This window comes from Neolamprologus brichardi, chromosome 13, assembly GCF_056152115.1.
Source record: "Neolamprologus brichardi isolate AB-2024 chromosome 13, ASM5615211v1, whole genome shotgun sequence".
In the NCBI taxonomy this organism is placed as follows: Eukaryota; Metazoa; Chordata; class Actinopteri; order Cichliformes; family Cichlidae; genus Neolamprologus; species Neolamprologus brichardi.
Window position 1 is genome coordinate 15,939,641 of NC_142116.1, and position 22,825 is coordinate 15,962,465.

General features: G+C 41.1%; 1 protein-coding gene across 2 annotated transcripts; it reads right to left on the reverse strand.

Moving 5' to 3' along the window:
- Window positions 1-1,182: 1,182 nt before the first annotated feature.
- On the reverse strand, window positions 1,183-21,339 carry crtac1b (cartilage acidic protein 1b). Of its 2 annotated transcripts, XM_087849709.1 has the most exons (15): window positions 21,215-21,339; window positions 18,170-18,360; window positions 16,646-16,842; window positions 16,140-16,276; window positions 13,611-13,767; window positions 11,551-11,685; window positions 10,775-10,917; window positions 7,842-7,978; window positions 6,329-6,411; window positions 5,945-6,045; window positions 5,685-5,853; window positions 3,934-4,079; window positions 3,693-3,735; window positions 3,442-3,585; window positions 1,183-3,166 (listed from the first exon to the last, which is right to left on the reverse strand). In XM_087849709.1, exons 2-15 carry the CDS (start codon window positions 18,352-18,354, stop codon window positions 3,018-3,020), a joined length of 1,926 nt encoding a protein of 641 aa, XP_087705835.1. In that variant the 5' UTR covers window positions 18,355-18,360; window positions 21,215-21,339; the 3' UTR covers window positions 1,183-3,017. The 2 variants fall into 2 exon arrangements, with proteins under 2 accessions (XP_087705835.1, XP_006783961.2); XM_006783898.3 differs by lacking the exon at window positions 21,215-21,339 and having other exon boundaries at window positions 2,977-3,171; window positions 18,170-18,390.
- Between the last annotated feature and the right edge of the window lie 1,486 nt (window positions 21,340-22,825).

The window sequence follows — 22,825 nt, forward strand, 5'->3', positions numbered from 1 at the left end:
GTACTTTAAATATGATAAACAGGGTTAAAAAAAACAAATATATATTTGCACGCTGTCCTTTGAAAGTGTGCAAAAATAATGAACACTTTCCGATCCTATTATTTATGCAAACTGTGAGCTTACACAAGTCCTTGTTCTGTTCAAGTCAGACCCAGCAGCGTGCAAGAAAGTAGAAAAACTTTTGCATTCTCTCCTTACAGTCCAATAACAGCTCAAGAGGAACCTCAGTTGAACTTCTGACATAATTTTTGAGAAAACATAAAAATGTTTAAGTGGACTTTGTCTCACTGAGCACTCAATCTCAAGGTTCTTTGGCTTTCATGAAGGGTGTCACAACAATGTCAGCATAGATCCAACAGGGATCTGTGGTGATTCATTTTAATTGCTTTAACACATCCATCATCATTTGCTTATTAGTTTTTCATGCTCCGATGCCTCCTTATTTTCATTAAAAAAGAGAGAACTGTTCAGCTCCCAAAACCTCTGAAATGTGTGATATTTACAGGTGGCATCTGGAGTTTGGGTCCAGCCCATTAAGAGGCTCAAGGACAGATGTCACGGGGCAGAGAGTAGCGCTGGAGCTTCAGTGGAATGTGTGAGGTTTGTGGTTAAGAATTTCCAAAATATATATAACACTTGCCTCAGCAAGCGAGTAGGGATGAATCCATGAATCATACAAAGACATTTGCTTCTCTGGAGAATTGCACTGGCCAACATTTAATAAGGAACATTATCCCCTACTGTGACACTGATTGTGGTCGAACACTGGATAAGTCGAGGGTTGTGTTGCAACAAGTGATGTGCCCCTGCAGAATTATATGGAAGCAAAAACCTGTCAGTCAACGCGCTGTCATCGTGGAGAGGAGGAAAATGCTTTCACTTTTTGGTCGTCTTTTTTGTTTTTGGCCAAAGTATTTATTCATTTCCCAAACGCTTCAAGAAACATGGCAATAAGGCAAAAAGATCGGTAGCTTTTAATAAAAATGAAGAGCTCCATATGTTTTATGTATTTTAGTCCGCTGTAGCGAAGGTTTCACGCTGAGCTATGTGAAACCTCACTGTGTGCAAATCACGACTCATCAAATAGCCACTTTCTTCCTTTTTTCCATATATTTGTTTTTAATGTCATTGTCAACAAATCCTTTAAAAACACCAAAATAAAGAATTCGATCGTATGCCTTTGTAACTGAGCTACACATTTACCAATGTGCCTTCATTTTATGTACACGGGAACTTTTTTTTAACAAGTCAATGCCTTGTCCCACTGCAAACCAAATCTGCATTGTACAGTCAGTATAAATGCCAGCATACCACCGTTTTAGGAAATGATATATTAAGAAATTCATTTTTAAAGCTAAACTGTATATTTGACCTTGAGCCACAATGTCACAGATAGGGTAGGGGACTTGGAACGTAATAAGAGACATTGGGGATTTTGGTCTTGTAAGAGCAACAAAACTACTGAATGCCACTGCAACTTGTCAAGCTTTATATTATGTGGAAAACTATTAGGAATGCTTTAGTGTACTTAAAACTTAAAGCGGCAGTCTCAAAGATTATTATCATTACCAACCAGGTGCCTGTGGCATCATTAGCGGTGAAAAAAAGCTACCTTTAAAGCAAACTGAGAATTTTCTGCTGCCACATCAAAGGTAGAAGGTTTGCTTTAATGCTTTCTGTCACAAAGCCTCTGCAGGGCACGGTTTTTGTTTTTGACAGGGTGTAATTTAACCCAAACTAGGATTTTATCTACCACTAAAACCAATGTAAAAGGAATAAAAATATTCAGTGACTGAATATTTTTGCTCTTAAAATGCATTCGAAGGTGGTTGCCACGAAAAATACTCGGCAGTTGTTTGGATTAATCATCTATCTACTGTCAGAACTAAAACACACAAAGCTTGTCTCAGTAGTTTCTCGATACCAACTGCTCCAAACTCACTGTGGTCTGGCTGTGAGCACTGGCATGATGGATTCCTTGTGGCGGTGATATCGTACAAATATCCGGTTGCAAAAGAAGACCTGTAGGAGTCCCCAAATCAGTCAGGACTGAAATCTTGAAGACTGCTGCTTTATTTTGAACACTTTAAAATGTAAGAACAGCAGCTTTTACTGCATGTTGAGTTCATGATTGTAATCACAGTGTAACAGAAGGAGAAACACCAACATAAATTAAGCGCACTGTTCAGTTCAGTTTTAGGTGTTTTCCTTTAGCCATCATGTTCTTTGCACATGCCTATGGTGATATGTTTAGTACACTTTTCAAAAAATGTAAAATCTGCCTCATCCTGTGCTCACACGCACACATACACACACACACACACACAAACACACACATGTGTTTGCCTTCTTCTCTGTACTGTTGTATAATTCATGTGTAACAAAATGTAACCAACCATCGGAGACAGATGGTCTGGCATATGTTCCCCAACGCGACTGCCTCTTTGGACCCAGTACACTGAGGCTCACACAGCCACGCAAACACATTAATACACACTCAAAACATACAGTTTGGAGACCTGGTGTTCCTCGGCATCCCAGTAAGCGCATAATAAGAATGAGAGTGACATTGTAAGGATTACCATAGCGGCATTTTGGATATACAGATGGGGCTCAGCGTGTCTCTAATGAATGTGGTCTGTGGAGCCAGTAGATCTGTTTGCTGTATGCGCAGCGGTTTCTATGCCGAAGCTCCTCTTATTGACTTGGCCTTGTTTCAGGTCCCACTAAGATAAGTGCCAGGTGATGACGTGAGGACTCTGCGGGTGTGGCACAGTTAGTTCTGAACCCTGTAGCTCCCAGCGAGCATGCTCCCTGTATGTTTCTTTATAGTCCAGAGGGGGCCGGGAGCCAAGAGGTGACACAAAGCAGCGGATGACCAGGAGGCGAGACTGTAAATAGCTGATGGGTAAAGATAGCATAGATCCATAGAGGAGAAGGTGAAGAGGAATTTCTCTTTTTTTGTTAAAAGTTTGCTCTAAGAGTTTCTGTACACCCACTTTTAGTAGTGGAAAGAGTTAGGAAGGGGAGAAAGCAGTCACAGCTACAGCAGTCCAGAATAGAGATGAGTAGAGATGAGTGGTAGCAGAGAGACGGGGAGCAGCCGGAAAGTAAGGCCCGAGCACTTGCGCTCCCCAGAAGACCGCGTTCCCCCAAAGTAAGCCACCTGGGCTGCCGAGAAGAGAGAGAAACAAAGGGCAGGGAAATGTTAGCCGACATGTGTGTCTTTGTAGTTGGACGACAGCTCATTCACATGAGGGTCAGTCATGCAAGACAGTGGGGTGCAGAGAGAGGACACGGTTGGAGGAATGTAAGCACCTCTAAGCCTTTTATTCAAAACCACTGTAATTAAGACTTAATGCATTTCGATCTCTGGTAGTGCTTCTTTTGTTCTAACGATCTTGGTAATCCGGATACCCTGACTCTGCCAGGACCACTCACCCACACAGGCTGACCCATCGTCGTTGGGCTCAAAGCCCTGGTTGCATCTTCTCTTGGCGCGGCACTTATAGCTACCATAGGTATTGGTGCAGACAGGGCGGTCAGAGGGACACACAGAGGGGAACTGGGTACACTCATCTTGATCTGAGGGCAGGGAGAGGTGAGGAAGGCAAAGACACTTGACGTGTGCGAGGATTTTTAAACAATAGACAAGCACAGAGTTTGAAGGTGGATAAAGTGCCTCAGCTTACCCGTGCAGCGGCCATTCTCATTCAAAGCAAACCCGTGACCACACTGTAAGAGACAATTAGTAAGAAATATTATTTTTAATGAACTCTCCTGTGAAAGATCCTTAAAACTGTTGCACTATCCTAACAATTTACAATAAACAAGTTGGTGTTGTGTTTGTAGCAGCTTTGTTATTCGGACAAAATGAGTATTTAGTTTATTGAGAATAAAAAACATGCTGAAACCCACTATGAAGCACTGTACCTCTATTTCCACAGTAGGAGTAACTTCCTCCTCATCTCTTGGATAGTAGATCTCCTGCACTGAGTTGATGTCTGATGGCTCGAGGGCCCGGGCTACTGAACGACCATCTGGCCAGAACACCTCCACACTGGTGGCCACATCCTTGCCTATTCAGGGAAGTAGAATCTGAGGTAGTTACAGTGCATACAGAAATATATGACCACTGATCACTGAACCTTACAGTGTTGAGGTTTGTCAGACACATGACTAACCACATGGCGGTAACTTGTCTGTCATTTTAGATGGATAACAATCTTGGTGACAATGTATGGTCAAGATATCAGTCCACAAAGGAAACATTTGTATTCTCCAACCAGTTGGCAGGTGGTTGCCTAAGGTTGTTGCTAAAGCCCCAGTCACACAAGCCTAGAGACTGCTCCCTTAGCAGGCTGCCTTAGTCGGCCATAGTCTGTATGGGAGATGCAAACTTGTCTGCAAACACTGTCCAGTAAGGTGCAGTAAATCTGTGCAAACTGTGACACAAACCAGAAACTGAGACTTTTCACCTTCAAAGTAAAAGCTGCACATTTTGACAGGTCAGCTGAGGCACAACTTCTACTTGGGAGGAGAACATTCTCCATTTTCCAGTCTGCATTGCACTTTTCCAAGTTTCACTACAGCACAGCTAGTAGTTAGCGAATGTCTGCGAACAAATCCCCATCTTTCATGCAAATTATGGGCGCCTGCAGCAACCAGGTAACAACCACAGCAGTTTACAATCACACAGTTTTCCCTCCCAACCACTGGTTGTATCACATCCAATACAAGAGACAATTCTTAAGCAATGTACACATGATGAAACGTGAGAAACCTTTATATATTGGAGGTTATCTCTTTCCTTTCTTTTTTACTGGCTCACGTTGTACATGCACTCTCCCCTCTTCGCTCTATTAACTGTTTTCATTGGGCATAGAGAAAGCCCCTCTCCAGAGGCCCTCTGTAGCCCTTAATTAAAGTGGCATTTCTTATGTAAACAGATCTGGAGTTACCTTGCCAGACAGACAGTCCACTCAGCAGGTGTGCTGCCTGAGAGCCAAAGAATATTTCACCTGTTCTACACCCACGTGACACCGTCTCATTTTGTTGTGGGGAACAGATCTCACATGTCTAAGAGTACTGACACTTTTCACCCTGGAGAAGGGAGGTCTCTACTAAAGCCACAATTGTCTGGATAGTTTGCTGCTGGAGTGTATTATGAGGGCCACCAAAGGTGATGTGAGCTTGGACAATCCTGATATTGAACAGGCTCAGTGAGCAGAGCCAGGGAGGAGTAGTGGGTGGGTGGGCTGTACAGCAGGCCTGTATGGTAACCAGCTGACTGTCCTAGAGAAGAGCGGTCAGAAAGAGACAGAGAGCTAGTTCCTCACAACCATGGCTGGCTTCCATCTGCAGCACCTGTCCTCCTCCGCTCTTCATGTTTTGCCCAATCAGCTCCCTCCCACAGAGAACTTTTGCTCCCGTGGGTGCCTAATCAGGCTGAAGGTATTAAGACAATGCTTTCCACCTTCTTTTGTTTTCTTCCTTGCTGCTACTCTCTGCAATGTTTATCTGTCTTACTGCCCATTCAAACCCCAGAAACCAATTTGAGAACAAGAGAAGCAAGCTATGAAGAAATGCTTTTATTAATTTATATTAGAGTGAATTAACATTAGATGTTGCATCTGCGGATCAGATAAAACAAGTTAAGTGTGTATTTTCTGATATTTCCTTACCGAGGCCAAAGTGGGCAACAGGCTCCATCTCACAGAGGTACCCTGAGCCGCCATCAATTATTCTTGTGTGTGGGCCGCTCTTTTTTGTATATACAACCACTTTAGCTCCTCTGGCAAAAGCGCCAAATTTTGTCCGGGGAATCACTCGCAGCCATGAGTTTGCATTGCCCTAAGAAAAAGGCAGAAAAAGGAAAAAAAAGAGGGAGTAAGGCGTAATGTCACACTACCTATCAAGTATCACATGTCTCACAATCACTCACCTGGTTGACTTTGTAGACAGAGAGAGGCTGTGCTGCACTTTCACCGTGAGACACCAGCAGTTCCAGGCGCCCATCCCCATCAAAGTCTGTGGCTACCGCTCCTGGAGATTCATCACAGCAATGATGCGGCTAAACACTCGAGGATACATTCCTCATAACATTTATTATCCTCATGCAGGGACATAATCCAACAGTCATTGAACTAATAATGTGGAACCAATTCTATTTTTTCCTATAATAAAGTGCATGAGGAAACTCAGATTCTAAGTGGAGCTCTAATGCCATCTAGAGGTTTGATGTTGTAATAGCAGAGGAGATATGGTGTAGTGCTGCTTATCATTTTAAATAGAGCTGTATGACAGCTATCTTTTCTGCCATGCTCACCGGTTCCTCGTCCTTCAGGCTCTGCTGCATCCCCGATATTCAGCTCTTCTATCTGGGGGTCTCCATGTTCTCTCCTGCTCACCCTATCGAAGTAGCACCACAAACATTACCCTGAAATCACTGCAAAAATTCTAAGCTGCTATAAATGTGGTTGCAGTAGAGGAAAGATCCAGCTAACACAAGGCTTTTCTGAAACTCGTCACTATGCTACAATTCACTGTTTTGTTTTGTTGTTTTTAAACTGAAAACTGGAAACTCTTTAATGTATAAATTACACAATTAGATTAAAATATGATAAGTTTATACTTGGTTTAATAAAAAAGACAATGAATTGTTCCAACTGCTGATATGCGTAGTGATAATGTCAATAAATTAGTACATAGTACATATAATAGGCACCACTCAGACTACTAACAATATTCTATTATGAGTAGATTTCGAATAGACAATTACTGTAGTGGAATACTTTACAGTGACCTGCAGTCTCCTAATCAGAACATATAGTGCATAATACTACACATAACACAGGAAACTAACATAAATAATGCACATAAATCTCAGCAAACACAAATACAACAACCAGTAGACAAGAAGAAAATTTGATATTTCCAAACTTACATAATTACTGATTTGTATGAATGAATTATTGACAAATCAATTCGTAATTTGTCATATCTCTGTGAAGCACATTGGTAAAAATGTATTGAGTTTACAAACCTGTATCCTTTGTTAAACATATGCACATTATCACCCACCATGAACCTGCTTTCCCTAAAATAATTAGCTATCTTGGTACACTAATCTGCTGATCCTGACTATTAAACACTTCAGCTAAGCTAAATATTGATTAGTTGTGTTGAATTAATTAGTTTGGGCTTGTTTTTATTTCAGTGCCAGAGAATAGAGTTTGAAAAAAGCTGATTCATCTTCGGAGCAGACAATGGCAGAGCCACAGGCCATGGAGCTGTGACCCCTGTCAGACTATGCCCAGAAAGACAAATTTTCTTTCGATGTCCTGGTGTGCAGGAATATTCAGCTCCAGGAAATCTGTGGGGCTTAAACTGATTATTGATATTCAGAATAAATTAACCCAAAAGCTCCTGGCAACGTTCATCATGAGTTCTGCATCCTGTTCAGATAAATATGCCAGATCAGATTTTTATTCAGGAAGATGGGTTCATTCTACTATTAAGTCCTAACAATTGATATGTATCATATATTACATTTTAAGAGCTGAGTTCATTAATATTATCAAGAGAGGAAGCCAAACCACGAGCCAAAAAGAGACCTAAAACTGTCTTAATGAAAGATTCATTCATGTGTGGAGGAGGAGGCGGGATGCCAGACTAGATAAGTATCCTTGGCTGGGAATTTTAAATTCTTCTCAGCTTCCATGCTCGGCTTTAGAATATTAAATCAAGACACAAGAGTATTCGGTTAAGCTTCTCATCAAAGTGATGTTAAAAACTTACTGTCATACTTGAACAAAATCTGAGAGTGTTGGTGCGAGTACCTAAAGAGCCTGTTGGCGGAGGGGCCTCTGTAAGCGATGTTATTGAAGAACACCTCCAACTCGTTGTCATTGTCGAAATCTGCAGCGATAACAGTTCGAACCGGGGAGGGCATGGAAAACTTCTGGGATGCTATGTCCTGGGGAAAAAGGTAACATCACTGAAACACATGCATGCATTTAGAGAAGCACAATGCATGCATAAGTTGAATGCATTTCAATTATTTGGATGAAACTGGATGCTGGATACTGCATTTTAACTATTTGGATGAATCTGGATGAAACTTACTAGATAAACTGCCTAGGGTACCAGAATTATCAGGATTTATATAGCTTTTTCCATATTTATAGTTATATATAGTTATATAATATATTATATAGCATGTAGCAGCTGATCTCAATTCTGTTCTCAAAATTCTGTTATTCAGACTTAATGTACTTGAGTTGGACCAATTTTATTAATTAATAATAAATCAACTTATTTACTGCAGTTGAGTCCAACCCATGCAAGAGTGTTGAGGCAAAGTACACCCTGGTGGACAGGTCGCCAGTCAACCACAGGGCTAGCACAGAGAGGGAGACAACCATTTGCACTCACATTTACATATTTATGGGTAATTTAGAATCACCAGTTAGCCTAACCCCACTAACTGCATTTCTTTTGACTTTGGAAGGAAGCCAGGGTACATGCAAACTCCACAAAGACAGGCCCTGGCCTAGTAGTGGATTCAAACTCAAGACCTTCTTGCTGTGAGGCAACATGGCTAATCAGCAAGCTGTCACTCCATACTTAAAAAAAGTAGCAAAGCTATGATTACAAGGTTTGATGCTGAATTTTTGTTATATTTTTGTCCTTGACAAGATAAACTGCAATAAATAGCAATAGCATACACGTGGTGCGTGTGTGTGCTTTTCTGCCTCTTATAACCACAGTGATTTTCCTGTCCTTTTTTAAATCTTGTTTAAAAAGTTGCTCAATTCCACTGACTAATCAGGGTTAAAGGGTTTTCCTTTCCTTCAACAAAACAACTGTCTAGATATGAGAACAACTTGTATAAGCAAAAGAGGTTTTCGAGGTAAAAACATTGGAAGGATGTGTAATTTTACATGAACTTGTTTTTACATGAACCTGCTGTGATTACATCTCGTGGTTCCTTAGTCCATTTTGTTCAATGTTATGTGACCTGATGCACTCACTCGAAAGACCGTTTCATAACCTCAAGGTTCAACCTTCAAAATATAAACATGTCAATCAGTGTCCAGTGCTTGTGTCCGGGCTCTTTTTACATCCTCTGGCATGGGGCAAGTCGACAGCAGCCCTCGTGCCCCACCTCCGAAAAAAGTCTGCAGCAGAAGAGTTTTTGCATGAGAAAGTAACAGATATCTCCCCGCTTCAGTGACACAGTGATAAGTCGGGAAAGAGTTATAGAGCAGCCCTTCACTCCCCCCAGTATTTACTCCCTGTTTTAATTATAAGGCTCATAAAGCTGCAGGGGTGGGGGCCGCCCACAGTGACCTTCTGCTTCTCAGGTGAAGGAGAGGGGATGGCCAGCTGAGGCCAAGAGTGAGGAAAGCAGGGACAGCTCCGTAATAAGTGCCGAAGACAGTAGGCGCATGAATAAAAGTGCCTTCAGGGAAAAAAAGGGCTCTCCTCAAAACTAATACAGGGCTTCTAAAGATATAATCTGCATGGAGTTAATTAGAAATAAATAGTAAAATGACTAAATTTCCTTACACTGACCAATTTTTATTTCAGATTACTGAATGCAAAAGAACTCCAAGAGATCTTCTACTAAAACCTTTCTTCTTTTTAAATATATATTCATTATGTGAATGTGTGAGCACAAGTGTATGTTAAACCTATTCCAAGGAAACTCTCTGCAATAGATTTTAATTAAAGCACAAACAGGCCTAATCGGCACTTTCCACTGCCCAGGCAAGCTGCTGGTTCAGCCCAATTTAATTGGTGGTTTACTGAAGTGATACAACAGCTTCATTATGCATGCCAAAGGTCAACACGGCTAGTAGGAGTGTCAGCTTGTGTGGGTGAAGGGGGTCTTAAATATGTTTTGGGGTTGTGATTTAACAATCTTGGTTCAAAAAAAAAAAAAACCTTGTCAGGCTAATTCAATTTGTCTTTTGTGTTTTTGCACGTATAGGCGTAACAGGGTTTGAGTGTCTCAGTGTGTGTGTGTGTGTGTGTGTGTGTGTGTGTGTGTCCTGCTGATGGAACTATCTCTGGGCAAAGCATCACACATTAACCCCTTACTCGACCCCTATAAAGATGTCTTGGGTGACATTTATCCCCTAGGTAAAAGATGCGAGTGCAGGTGGTGGCAGATAGATCACCGAGCCCGAATCCTCTCCAGATTTATGCACCAGGGCCTGTCTCTGACTTCGCCACTCTAAAACTTAGTACCCAAACAGATGCGTGCTGCTGGCTGCCTTGCACACGCTGTCTGTAGAGTCATTGATTGAGTAAATCACTAACCTTGCGTCTTTAAATACCACTCAAACGCAAAGTGGGCAGCCACTGAGTAGTGTTAATTCACTCGCCAACCATTTGGATTGATAGTACTTTGATTCACAGTGACAACAGGTCTGATTTGTTTTATTTGTGCTCCTTGTTCATTAGACAGAAGAACAACAACCTCTCTCTGAAACTCTCTACAGTTGACAGTGACAATCTGAATGGGCTTTTTGGGTCCTTCACTAAGTAAAATCATATTATTCAATCGATTATTGCAGTGAAATCACAAACACACTTTTCTCAGCAGATCACATGTGGAGTGGAATGTGTGGTAATGTGAGAATGCCCATGCTTCCGTTCATCATATGTGATCATCTGAAGTAGGTCTTTATAAGGTATCTGGCAGTCGTGTCGGTTTGATGCTAACTGAGCTGATTTTCTTTTTAAAGACCAAATTCGGGCCCACCTTAAACTTTTGCTTGCGGTTACTGAGCTGCATGTACAACCGATGAGGTCCGTTCCAGTTCCCGTAGACGATGTCCGTCTTACCGTCACGGTTGAAGTCTGCAAGAGCCACCCCTCTGCCGTGCTGCATGGGGTCTTCTACACCTAAAAGGATTTGAGATGTTCCCAATCTGTTTCCATCATCTGCCATCAATATTTTCAAAACCAGGTAACCCTGACCAGTGCTGCTGCTGGAACTGTGTCACTGGGTACAATATAGCACTTCAGTGTCTGATTTATTAAACAACAAACTGGTGACATAAAAACGATGAAGTGCTACATTTCTAATGTTTAAAATCAATCACTGAATTCATGGCAATCACTTTCTTGTCATCATGAGATGATGGTAAAAAAAAAACAGCTTCTCTGATAAGCTGATGGCTTTGCGCTTCACCTGCAGCGATCAAACACATACTTTATCACAATGAGTCATTACAGAAAAGGCGGCCTCACCAGTTATTATTACTATAGTGCATTTAAATCATCTTGATTTATTTATTTTTTTAATAAACTTAATTTATTGCTTTCTCATTCTGTGAGGTTTCATTGCAGTTGACAGCTAATTAATCATTAAAAGCCACAATATTAAAATATATGGTTTAACAAACTTAGATTTTTATATTAATTAGGTTGAAATATTTTAGGAATCATGCATGACTGATATTTATTCTATACAATAACGCCTCTCGCGTTTATGATCCAGGCTATGATCTGGTAAACTGCACGTGATCATCTCACCAGCCTGCTGTGCCACATCCGTGAAAGTTCCATCGCCATTGTTCCTGAACAAGAAGTTTGGACCGTACTCATTGTCGCAAAACACATCAGACAGAGTCTGACTGACAATGGGCCCCACCACGACACCTCTTCCTCCTGCACAGAGAAAGACAAGGGAACAAGACACACAGCGGTGGGAGAATTAGGCAGCTCAGAAGAGGGCTAGCGCAACATTTGGGGGGAAAAAAATGAAGCAGGATATGAGGAACAACAGAGAGAGCAGAGGGAGAGAGATCGCCGCCTTAACAAAAGTGAAAGGGAAGAGATTATTACTGTCTTTCCAGGTCATTTCCTCTGAGTAGGGCAGCTCTTTCTGCTGACACAGACACTGACTCTGATGGGTTACATACACACAAACACAGGTAAACACACCTAAGCACAATAAAAAATACAAAAACAAAGAACACAAAGAATCTTTTGCATTAACCAAAAGCAAACAGTAATGTTCTCCTTATGTAGTGATTTTTGTAACTGTTACACTTGAAGGTACACTTTTAGCATCACCCCAGGACTCTCCAGTGACATTCTGTAAAATGTAGTGCTTCATCTCAGACCAGCAGAGTTTAATTATGGAGTTGAAAGGGCTTTGATTGTCCTTCCAGTATGCAAAGTCACTGCTGCAAGTCATGACTCGCTGCTGATTTACTGGCCCGCTCCATCAACCCAGACAAATACCACTCAACCCCTACGGCCATAAACCACTAATGTCTCTCTGGAGATATGTAACCATTAGATATACAACTTCACCGACTGTCCCTCTCCTCTGATTAACGGCAGTTTGATGACAAAGCCATCTATCGTACATCATTCACAGCAAATGTGAGCCAGCTCATCTTCCCCCCTGGTGGATCAGATGATATCCTGCACGTGAAAAAAAAAATCCATAGATGATGAAGATTCATGCCGGAGCGCTCACATACAAAGTCACCTCGTATTTCCAAAACTCACCAGAACAAGGACTTTTCAGTGATTATAATAAATTATCACAGGGGCAGCTTTTTTTTTCATCATGACAGTCTCTTTTATGAAGAAATTAATCATGGTAACATTTTTGCATTTACTGTTCTGTTCTTCTATATATCACAGACCTAAATTGATGCACGTGATGACGCGGGCTGCAGTGACACATTTCAACATCCTTTAAGTGAAATATTCATTTTGTTTCCAAAAACAGTTCTAAGCAACACTTTTAATGAAAACAGGGGGTTGATTTGCAAATCAGTTACACCCTTAACTGAAAAAGGACCAAAAAAGAAGAAACACTCGAACACGTGATTTTTTTAAGCCAGCGTCACCTTTAAAAAGAAATTAAAAAAAAAAAACATTAAAGCTGGATTTCGGATTTTGTACATTGTACAACCTTAAAAAATGTATTCTTTTTTTCTTGAATGAAATGTTTTTGGGCTTATTTCAAATTTATCAGACCACCATCTAAGGTGGTGGTAAGGTTTACGCCACAACTGTCCTAAATCAATAGTGCTGCTAGTTACCAAATACAATGTTTTATGTTCCTGTAATGATTATTCTGCCAGTATGTGAAAACCCTTTAATCCAAACAATTAATGCTAAAATATAGTTAATGCCATCCATGAATTTTCTCAATTACTGTCTTACTAAAACGGAAACTATTTAATTTGATTTAGATGCCAAGATTAACAGTTGAATTTTATGGTTAGAATAGGTTTGATATATGTGTTTGCCGCCCTTTGCCTTTGATTCCCTGTGACTTTGGCTGGAGTAAATAGCTGACAGCGCCAAAAGAGCTTTTACATCCTCTTTCTTCTTCTTCCTCTCAAGCCCTTTTTCTCTTTCTCGCCTGGCACTTCTCTAACCCCCTCTGACTCGCCCCTCGTCTGGTTCCCTGTGTGTCGCGAAGTCCTATATTTCAACCTCTGTGAGTACAACAAGCACATGCCCCTTCTGCAAATGTCTGTATAAATCAAACTGAAGGTCCAGTAGTGCTGGGTGATCTTAAAGCAATCGTCTATATCAAATACCCCCAGTCAGTGCTTCATACCCACCAATGAATTTGTTGACTCCAGCCCGCTCTGCCACATTGGAGAGGGCAACGACACCCTGCGAAAGGTCACTCGCTGCCTCATCCATTTCTATGAGCGCATGAGGGCCCACGTTGCCACTGGCGTAGTTTGCTATGTAGATAGCATAACGACCTGTACCCTGTGCAGAAAAATAAAGATTTACGTGTATTCATATTTTCATTAATATAAATCAAGAATATGCTGCAACCTGATCAAATGCACTCATAGCTATGAAAGCAACTGTAAATTTAAAAAAGAAACATGTTTTATATTTCTGCATTTCTGTGTTTACTGAAGAGCTTTTTAAGATGTCTGTAGTCAGTAAAACAGACTCTATGGTGCTCATGTCATATATAAAAACATTTACTTTTCCTTTGACCATATTAAGGATTGTCTGCATTTTCTCTTATTTCATTAGTTCTTTAATTGCATCATCGACACAATTTTCTTTTACTCTTTTGAGCGGGAGTGGAGGCTCTAAGCTCAATATATAAATCTATGTTCTACCTCTTGACTGCAGGACAGGACAGAAAAATTGTAGTCAGCTTAAAAATGTCTGAAATACTATAAAGTTCCTTAAAGCCAACGGAAAAAGCAAATGTTTTGAAATATGCAACCTCTTTCAGACCCTCACGTTGGTGTATTCATCAAACAAAAATAGGATTAAACAGGTTATTTGTAACACTGTCTAGATCATCTTTTTTTATTATTAATATTCTGTAGTATGCTTATTAATATTGTTTACTTTCCCAGTCAAACCTCTCTTTCTCTTTAGCTCCACCTACCCCCATTTCTTACCCCTTACCCCTTATTCTTAGCCCTTTCTCCCTACTCCTTGCTCTGCCTCCCTTTGGAGATTAATTTCACACTCCATTATCAGTCAGAGTCCCTGCAGACACAAAATCACAGACGGAACCACACTAATAGACTACACACTCGATTCCAATGAGCTTTCCCACCAGGCCTAACATATTTCAATCAACACAAACACATGCACATATGCAAACAAATGCACACACGCAATTTCACTATTTCTGTTACACCATACTGTATCTTTACAATGCAAGGAAGGTAAATGAGTCTGGTTGATATAAATGTCATTTAGTGTCACATGCTGTGGGAGCAGTGCGTCACGCACACACCGCATGCCGGACACGCAAGCACGCTCCGAAGCTGCCAAACATGAAAATGAATTACAATGAAAGAGCTAAAGGCAACTGGCAGTTACTTAACCAACTTAAAAGTCAACGGTTTTTCAATAAGTCTTCACCCAAGGCTAATTTCTGTCACTGGGATTGGCATTGTGAATAGCACGCTATACATGCCTGCAGTGCATGTTGGTCCAAGGACTGCACACCCTTTACATCAATCAAGAAGTGTGAATAAGCCAACTTGCCGCTACTGCAGCATTTTTATTCTTTTATTGTCAAGAACTGCATCTTGTACTTTTTCACTGAGCTTCATTTGAACAATTTTTTAATTATTCTGGCTTTTAAAAGTCGTTTATTTTTTCATGCCTGCCAGTTTAAAGTTTTAGTGAACCAATCTATCAGTTCAATGTGAGGCCCTTCAATATGTCACCTTCATCAGTTTGTGTTAGAATGATGATGGGATGTCACTTTCAAGGAGACCGGGTAGAGACGAAACGGTCGGGTGGTAAATCGATCTTTTTCTCTTACAGATAACACTTTATTTATGAGTAAACAACATCGAAAGCATTAGCTACCCAGCTGACTAAAAAGCAATGCTTTGCTTTTGGCCTGTGCAACGTTCTGCAGCTGTTTCTTTTAATATGTTCTAATAAAACCTGTTCAGCAACAGGAAAACATGTTCTCTCTCTGCTGGTCAGCTGGAACTAAAAGCAAAAGCACACATCGGGGTTTTGGCTCCTTCCAAAAGAATCGTGCCATTTAAAAGCAGATATCTTTCCAATCGGTTTGGCAGCAGCACAACTTATCAGTGCTCAGTGTGATGGGACAGTGGTTAAAAAAATCTATTGTAGTCTTTACTTTCCTCTTCCCGCTATTACCTTCTTTAGCCCGTCCCTGATTGGAAGTGAGAATTGCATGCGTGGGTGTGAGATAAGAGACAAAGAAAGAGGGTGAGCGTGTCAGTCAGTGAGAGAAAAGAGACTAAAAAATAAAAGTGGAAACAATGGAGAAGGGACTGAGTGAAAGAGGGGGAAAAAAATGCTACTGGCAGAAAGCAGTAGTGTGCAGTCATCACTCCTCCCCTCGTACGATGTTCTATAAAACAAACGAGCCCTGGCTTCTGTAATTACACTGGTGCGATGGACAGAAGAGAGAAAATGGCACACCATTCCCCCCAAATGAACTGTCATAGCACATGCTGAGAAGGGCGGCGTAGGCAGGGCATGAGTTATCACTGGTAAACAAACAGAAGCACCCGTGCATGTACGGAGAAGACACTCTAGGGAGTGTGCGTACGGTGCAGATCTGCATATAGTGCACTTGATGTGTGTGTGTGTGTGTGTGTTTGTATGAGAAGTACCTTTCTGTCCACACAGGCCACTGAGCGCCCAGCCATAGGGTTGGCTACGTCTCTGTGTTCGTTAATATCATCGCTCAGCAGATCTTCAAAGCGCCCATTACGGAACTTAAACAGCTTGTCAGAGTATGTTGCCCGACCTTGATGCAGAGAGAGAAAAGGTTCAGGAAAGACAAAGACTGCGTGGAGAAAAGAAGCATTATGTAATGCAAAAACTGTGGGTGAGTGAAAACAGGCTCCTGTGGCTGGAAGTGAGCAAAGTGATAAAGGAGTTTAAGAAAAATGACAGACGTGAGGTGTTGCAGTTTTGGCAGTCTGATCTCTGGGTTTCTCACAGATTAATAGCGGCACAAAGCTTATCTGTTATCTGCTGAAGACTCAGCTGAGATAAGCTTAATATCTGCATACCGATTCTCCTTCTTTGTCTCTGTGTAAAAGGAAAAAAAAAAGAAAGAAACCCCTGTGTGTGCCTTTGTAGTTTTCCAAAAGTGTATCAGCTCGCACTGTACCAGAGAAGGCGTTATTGGTGTTGAGGACATAAATCTCTTCCCGTCCATCTCCATCGATGTCACAAGCTGTCACTCCGATGGCGTTGCCTTGACGGTCTCTCAGGGCATAGAACGGGGAGCTACGGTTGTCAACAGCGATGTTGACAAGCCTTTTCCTCTGTTTGTCGTACTTTAGCACCAGGTTCGGGCCGTTGTAGCTGTCACGGGCAAACATAGCACGCTGTTATAATGCACATGACTGACAGTATGACATTCTTGTTTTACAGTTTATGAGCTTTAGCAAGTGCTGGCTGAACATGCTGAAAGTTTAGTTTGAAGTTTAACTTTATAAAGACTTTGATGACAGCTGGACTCCTGCATCTCTCTTCTATTCTGTAGTTGCAGATTTGATCAGAGAGATTGATTGGCAAGCAAAATTTTTAGATTCACATTTTATTTATTTATTTTTACTTATAACAAATCATTTTGACCTTAATGTCTATATTTTGCCTCTTAAAAATGTCCGTTACATGCAAACGAATTCTGTTTATTGCGTAATAAAGTCACTCATGTATTTTCATAATTTGGATTTTATGGCATGTAAGTCCAGGATGAGTCAGTCATGTAATCCTTAGTTTACCGGACACAGAAGCCCTTTAGGTTTATATTATGGAGACATTTCACTGAGATCTTATGCTTGTCACATTGGAGCTCATGAATTTTGTTTACCCATAAGCCTCAGGTGCCATTGCAGTGAGGAGCAAATCAGTGAGAGGTGTAAAACAGAACAATGGATAATTTTGATTGCACACTGATGTCATTTGTTTTTCAACAGTGTAATCTCTACTCATGGTTTTGATTTAGAATCCAAGCCTCTGATGTTTTTTATGCCAGTATGCAAGAAATGTTGTAAACTTACTCCTGACACTGCATTTTGCTAACATCCAGTTTGAAATCAAAATCTAAATTTGCCTCAATACTTAGAAGTAAAAAAAATATAGTCTAAAATGTTTGGATATACACTACAAAAGCTTTCTTGGTTGTCACCAAAGTATATTAGAGAAGGTCGGCACTGTCAGTGTAATGTATATAAAAGCAATTCATCTGAAGATTCTTTTAATTGTAAATTAAATTACACCCTCTATGAGGTTTTGGGATGAGCTCCTGTCCAGGATACCTGCTGAATAGGATGTTTTACCTAAATTACATCTAATAAGCAGGGTCATTTTGGTTCATCTATTTCCTGTTAAGCACTGGGAAATGTATTCATGCTCAGTCATTGCTGGATTGAGGCAGTCTTGTAAAGCTGTTCCCATCACTGGCACTCTTTTCGATCATATCCATTTTTCATCAGTTGAGTGAGCCCCAGGGTGGCCTTAGCATCTCTTATCTTTTAGCTTTTTTTTGCCTTTGTCTTTAACCTTTATCTTTTGGAAGTTGTGTTTTTATTTAAGCTTAAGAGTTACACTAGTGGGAGGGAAACTTAAGGGATTTAGGGGGTTTTCATGGTGATGGTAAGTCCAGCTTTCTCTGCACACTCCTCACCCAGCTACAAATATCTCCAGGTCTCCATCCCCGTCCACATCAGTGACAGCCACGCCATAGTTGAGCTGGGTGGGGTTGTTGTCGTAGTCTGGAGGAAGGACGGTCTTGGTTATAGCTGAGAACACGGGCTCTGACCTCTGAGCCACCGAGAGGGCGGGCAGGAACAAAACCAGCCACAACCACATCCTTACCTGAAGGGCGAAACACACTATTTGCAACATGACTCGACCGTTTTTGTTTCAAAGAATTCAAGAGCTGAATAACGCCAACGGACGTTGTACAGACATATACACAGTCTGAACAGCAGAATTACCATTCATCCAATCCACAACGCTATTCACCTGAACTACTGCACATGTGACCTGCTAGTTGATGTGTAATGAGAATCCCATAAAAAATATGAGTCATTCATCTGCAACTGCAACACATCCCCCCACTTTTTTTTTGCTAGTTCTTCAAATCCATCATAAGGCAAACATTGCTGGCAAAGCTTCCTGCTATACTCAGACATAAAGATGAAGATATACCACTGCAATCAGCGACATTCTGCAGGGTTAGATCTGAACAACCCATCACATGCAGACAGGCTGAGGAATTACAAGACAGAAAATCCATACATGGAGCGAGGGCATTAGCCAGAGGCCAAGTGAGTACGGAGGAAACCAATACGGCCTGTTATAACAGACCTGAGGTGTTGTTTCCTTAGAGACAAGGACCAACACTAAAATGGAAAAGATTTTTTTTTCTGTTTGGATAAAAGGACTCAGTGATGTATTAATGTCCTTTAAGTGGTAAGCAGATAAAGGGTGAACATTGATCCAATTCGAGTTGTGAATTGCAGGCAGGTAAAGGTGAGGTGGAGTTTCTGACGCTCAGGCTGAAAAGAAACAAAGAGGAATTGGCGAAGAGAAGGGTCACCTTCTTAACGCTGAAATAAGAAGCTCATCAGCAACAGCCCTGCAAAACATCACACACACACAGACACGCACGTGCACACATTTAAGTGGCATTCTAAAGGCTGACAACTTGATTTTCTCTGCCTGTGGATTTATGAACATGTCCTCCGTCATTCCATCTGTAATGCCGCTGAGACGCTCCCATCTATACTGCTGCAGATTCTCCCTTTCTGCTGAGTGTCCAGGTGATGTATGGCTCTTTAACATCTCCCTCAACAATTCAATTTAAGATAAAACCACAGTGCTGCTTGAGTAATACTCTCAAAAGCACAAAAAGCAGGAGAGGAAGCACCTCTGCTGACACCTGCAGAAATATGGCCGGGGCCAACGCTAGCTCCCTGGGCAGGCAGCGCAGCGATAACGCCGGCAGAAGAGCCGGTAGTAATGTAGACTGTGCCTGTTAGCAAGAAGGGTTAATTAACAACACTGTGAGCTTAAGATGAGGCAGTTTCTCCCCATTAGAGCAGGATGTGATGACAAATGAGCTGGCCAGTTCCACACTAGAGAAAGGGACTTTACAGACTTGCTAATAAACTCCATATTAGATAGGGGGAGTGGGCTATAAATTAAAAAGAAAAGGAAACGGAAACTTGGAAAGTCAAAAAACAAAGTGTTATGGAACAGCACACAGTCTCTTCAGATCTTTTTAAATGAACTGCAAATCAGCCAATTAGAGGACAAGATAACAACGTGTAAATGATGCAGCTTCTACTAGAAAGGTGGACAGGTTAACTTTAATAGCCATGCATACAAGGTTATATTCATATTTCAGTTGAACACCAGCCTGAAAAAGACAAAAGGAAAAAAAAACAAACTTTGGTATCCCTTATAAGTCACCCACACAAAGTAATAACGACATGAAAGAGGATTGGCGATAGGACAGATGAGTGCATGAAATCACTGGAGACTTTTCAGTTTGATAAAATCATGAGGTACTATATTATCCAGCCAAGGACATGAAGTCTCTTCGCCCCAGATTCACTGCAGTAAAAACCAAGACATCCTTCTTCAGTTGTCAAGCAAAGTTGGACTTTTCTGCAAGCACATATCCACAAACCATTTTTGCCCTCATCTGGGTTCGATGATATAACATCTGCCGAGGTCACCGCCCAAACAAGGGAACATCAAGCAAAGTAATCTCCTGTAAACCATTCAAAGACAATGAAACGGCCCAGGAAACGAATAGTCGTTTCAGAGCAGAGAAATGCTTTCGATGTGGTTATTTATGTTGGCATTAAGAGGTCATTACCACAGCGTGCAACATCAGCATGTGCTTTCCTGCCCAGCTCTGATCCTGATAACACTGCGACAAAGAGCCAGCAACATCTTCACTTTCAAACACACTTTTGCAGAAGCTCTTTTCTGTGAAGGACACCCTCACTGCAGAACACACACACACACACACACACACACACACACACACACACACACACACACACACACAAAGTACTCTACCGGTCACAGTGAATTACACTTCAATCAACACCTGACATTAATGACAAGCTCTTGTTCGTCTATCATTTACAACTTAATATAAGGCAACAATAAATACGGCAAGGATTATTGTTCATTTATTGTTCATTTGACTCACAAAACACATCATATGAGTAGTTTAAACCACCACATATTCATTTAAACAACGTTTAATAGTTTTTATTGGTTTTTGTTCTATCTATCTATCTATCTATCTATCTATCTATCTATCTATCTATCTATCTATCTATCTATCAAATAAAAATACTTCTTTTAAAAATGAGAAAAGTAAAAGAAAAATAACCGCACTCCACCTTGGTAATGATAACTACATTTACAAAACAAACCTGCTTTCATTTAACTACCTGCACATCGGCGTTTTTAAAACTATGAGCATCATTTAATCCGTGACAGCTACTGTAACCAAAGGGGATGACCGTTTAACAGCATTACTGATAAGCGTTTCTGTCTGGGTTGAGGTTTTGCTCTGAAAGTTACGTTCAAATCGTCAACTTTCTTTCGCGTCTTTGCGCAGCAGATCCCAGCTGAGCGCCACAACGATCCTGAACCCAGCGGAAGACGGCAGCTTCAGCAGCGGGCAGACTCAGGTACTCACAGATGCAGGGACGCTCGGGAAACTCCGACAAAATCCTCCAGCGAACTGACACCAGGGACGGTGAGAGAGAGCGAAAGAGAGAGAGAGAGCTAAACAGCCTTTATCTCAAGGGTTTTTCCCCACTTATTCCCTTTACACAACTTCCAAAAGATTTGCTTTATGAAATCGCTTGTATGAGATTTGAGCCAATCTCCGCGCAGCTTGTTGAATATCTAAAACGACAACCAATAGGGAAGCTGGGTAACGGCGGGTGGGCGTGTCGGCAGGTGTTTATTATAATCTGGCAGTGGGGCGCAGCTGGGATGAGGATGCGGAGCTTACTCGGTTCAGTTGGGATGCTGTGACTTCTGTCCCATCCACGTGTGATTATAGATGAAAGTTATTAGATATTTTTGGATGTCAGCCACCATTTTTTTCCCGTGTTTTTTTTTTTTACACGCAGGCAGACTGATTTGAATGAGCCATTTAACAAATTGGAGCATAAGTTCGTTTAGACGGTGCCTCCAGGCTCCATTCATGTATACTGAAATATATCCCCACCATATATGTTATGTGTTCATAAAGGTTTATTATATTTATATCTTCAAAAGGTGCAGGCTTCGATTTTTCTTGTGACTCTATATAATTTATATTTATAAAATAAATGTTTTTTTTTTTCATTTCAATATGTTTTTTGCTTGTTGTAGTAATGCCACTGAAGCAAAAGAAAGCACACTTTAAAATGCTTAAAATGCTTCTTTTTCGTTATCTTAAGATGCCCAGAAAGCTGCTTCAGCTGTATGTGCAAAGTCATAAAACTAGAAGCTCTCAGGGAGTTCTCCAGTGAGGCTCTGCTAATGCCCTGTCTTGCGGTTTAAAAAAATAATTGGAGAAAGCACTAAAATTAAGCTGGTGCTTTCTGTACCCACGCTCGACCATGCTTCGAGAAGTTTCAAGAAATTTGGTGCATTAATTTTTGCACAATCATGCTGATTGACAGGGAAATGGTGCACTGATTACCACCTGCACTCATGTATATATCTATCTACTTAGCACTTTTAATTCTTATTCTTATTTTTATTTTCATGTCTATTTAAGCGTTATATGACAGTATGTTTGCACTAAGTACCGCAGCAATTTCCTAATGTTGTAAACCTGCTCAACATTTGGTAATAAAACCCTTTCTGATTCTGATTCTGATCCTGCTAGGAGGAGGAACAACAGCATCATATCCGCACAGAGCTCGTTAGAAACATCAATATCAAACAGCAATAATAACAAATAGTTCCCTCTCAGAGTGATCATCAAAAAGTTAGTGTTCTGCCTCATACCCGTGAAAGAGAGAGAGAGTTTGCAGGTTTACTGCTGCCAGATGTATAATTCTTATGTCACGCTCTGCTGAGTCCAGCCTCCCAGAGACCCCCCCAATGAAATGAGTTGTGTGTGTGTGTGTGTGTGTGTGTGTGTGTGTGTGTGTGTGTGTGTGTGTGTGTGCGTGTGGTTGCGTACGGCATGGTGAAATGAGATGTTCACATCCCAAGGACGTCTCCCACCATAATTTAAACTCACTGGTGCTGGAAGACTTCAAACTGAAAGTGCTGAAGTCATAAACCAGTGCACTTCTGTCTTTAC

What these genes read in the sequence shown, in the direction of transcription:
- crtac1b (XM_006783898.3), bottom strand. Translation starts at nt 18,390, where the DNA reads ATGTTGCAAATAGTGTGTTTCGCCCTTCAGGTAAGGATGTGGTTGTGG. An exon ending in CACCAATAACGCCTTCTCTG is followed by an intron (nt 16,277 to 16,645) that starts GTACAGTGCGAG and finishes CTCTGCATCAAG; the next exon opens with GTCGGGCAACATACTCTGAC. An exon ending in TGGCCTGTGTGGACAGAAAG is followed by an intron (nt 13,768 to 16,139) that starts GTACTTCTCATA and finishes TTTTCTGCACAG; the next exon opens with GGTACAGGTCGTTATGCTAT.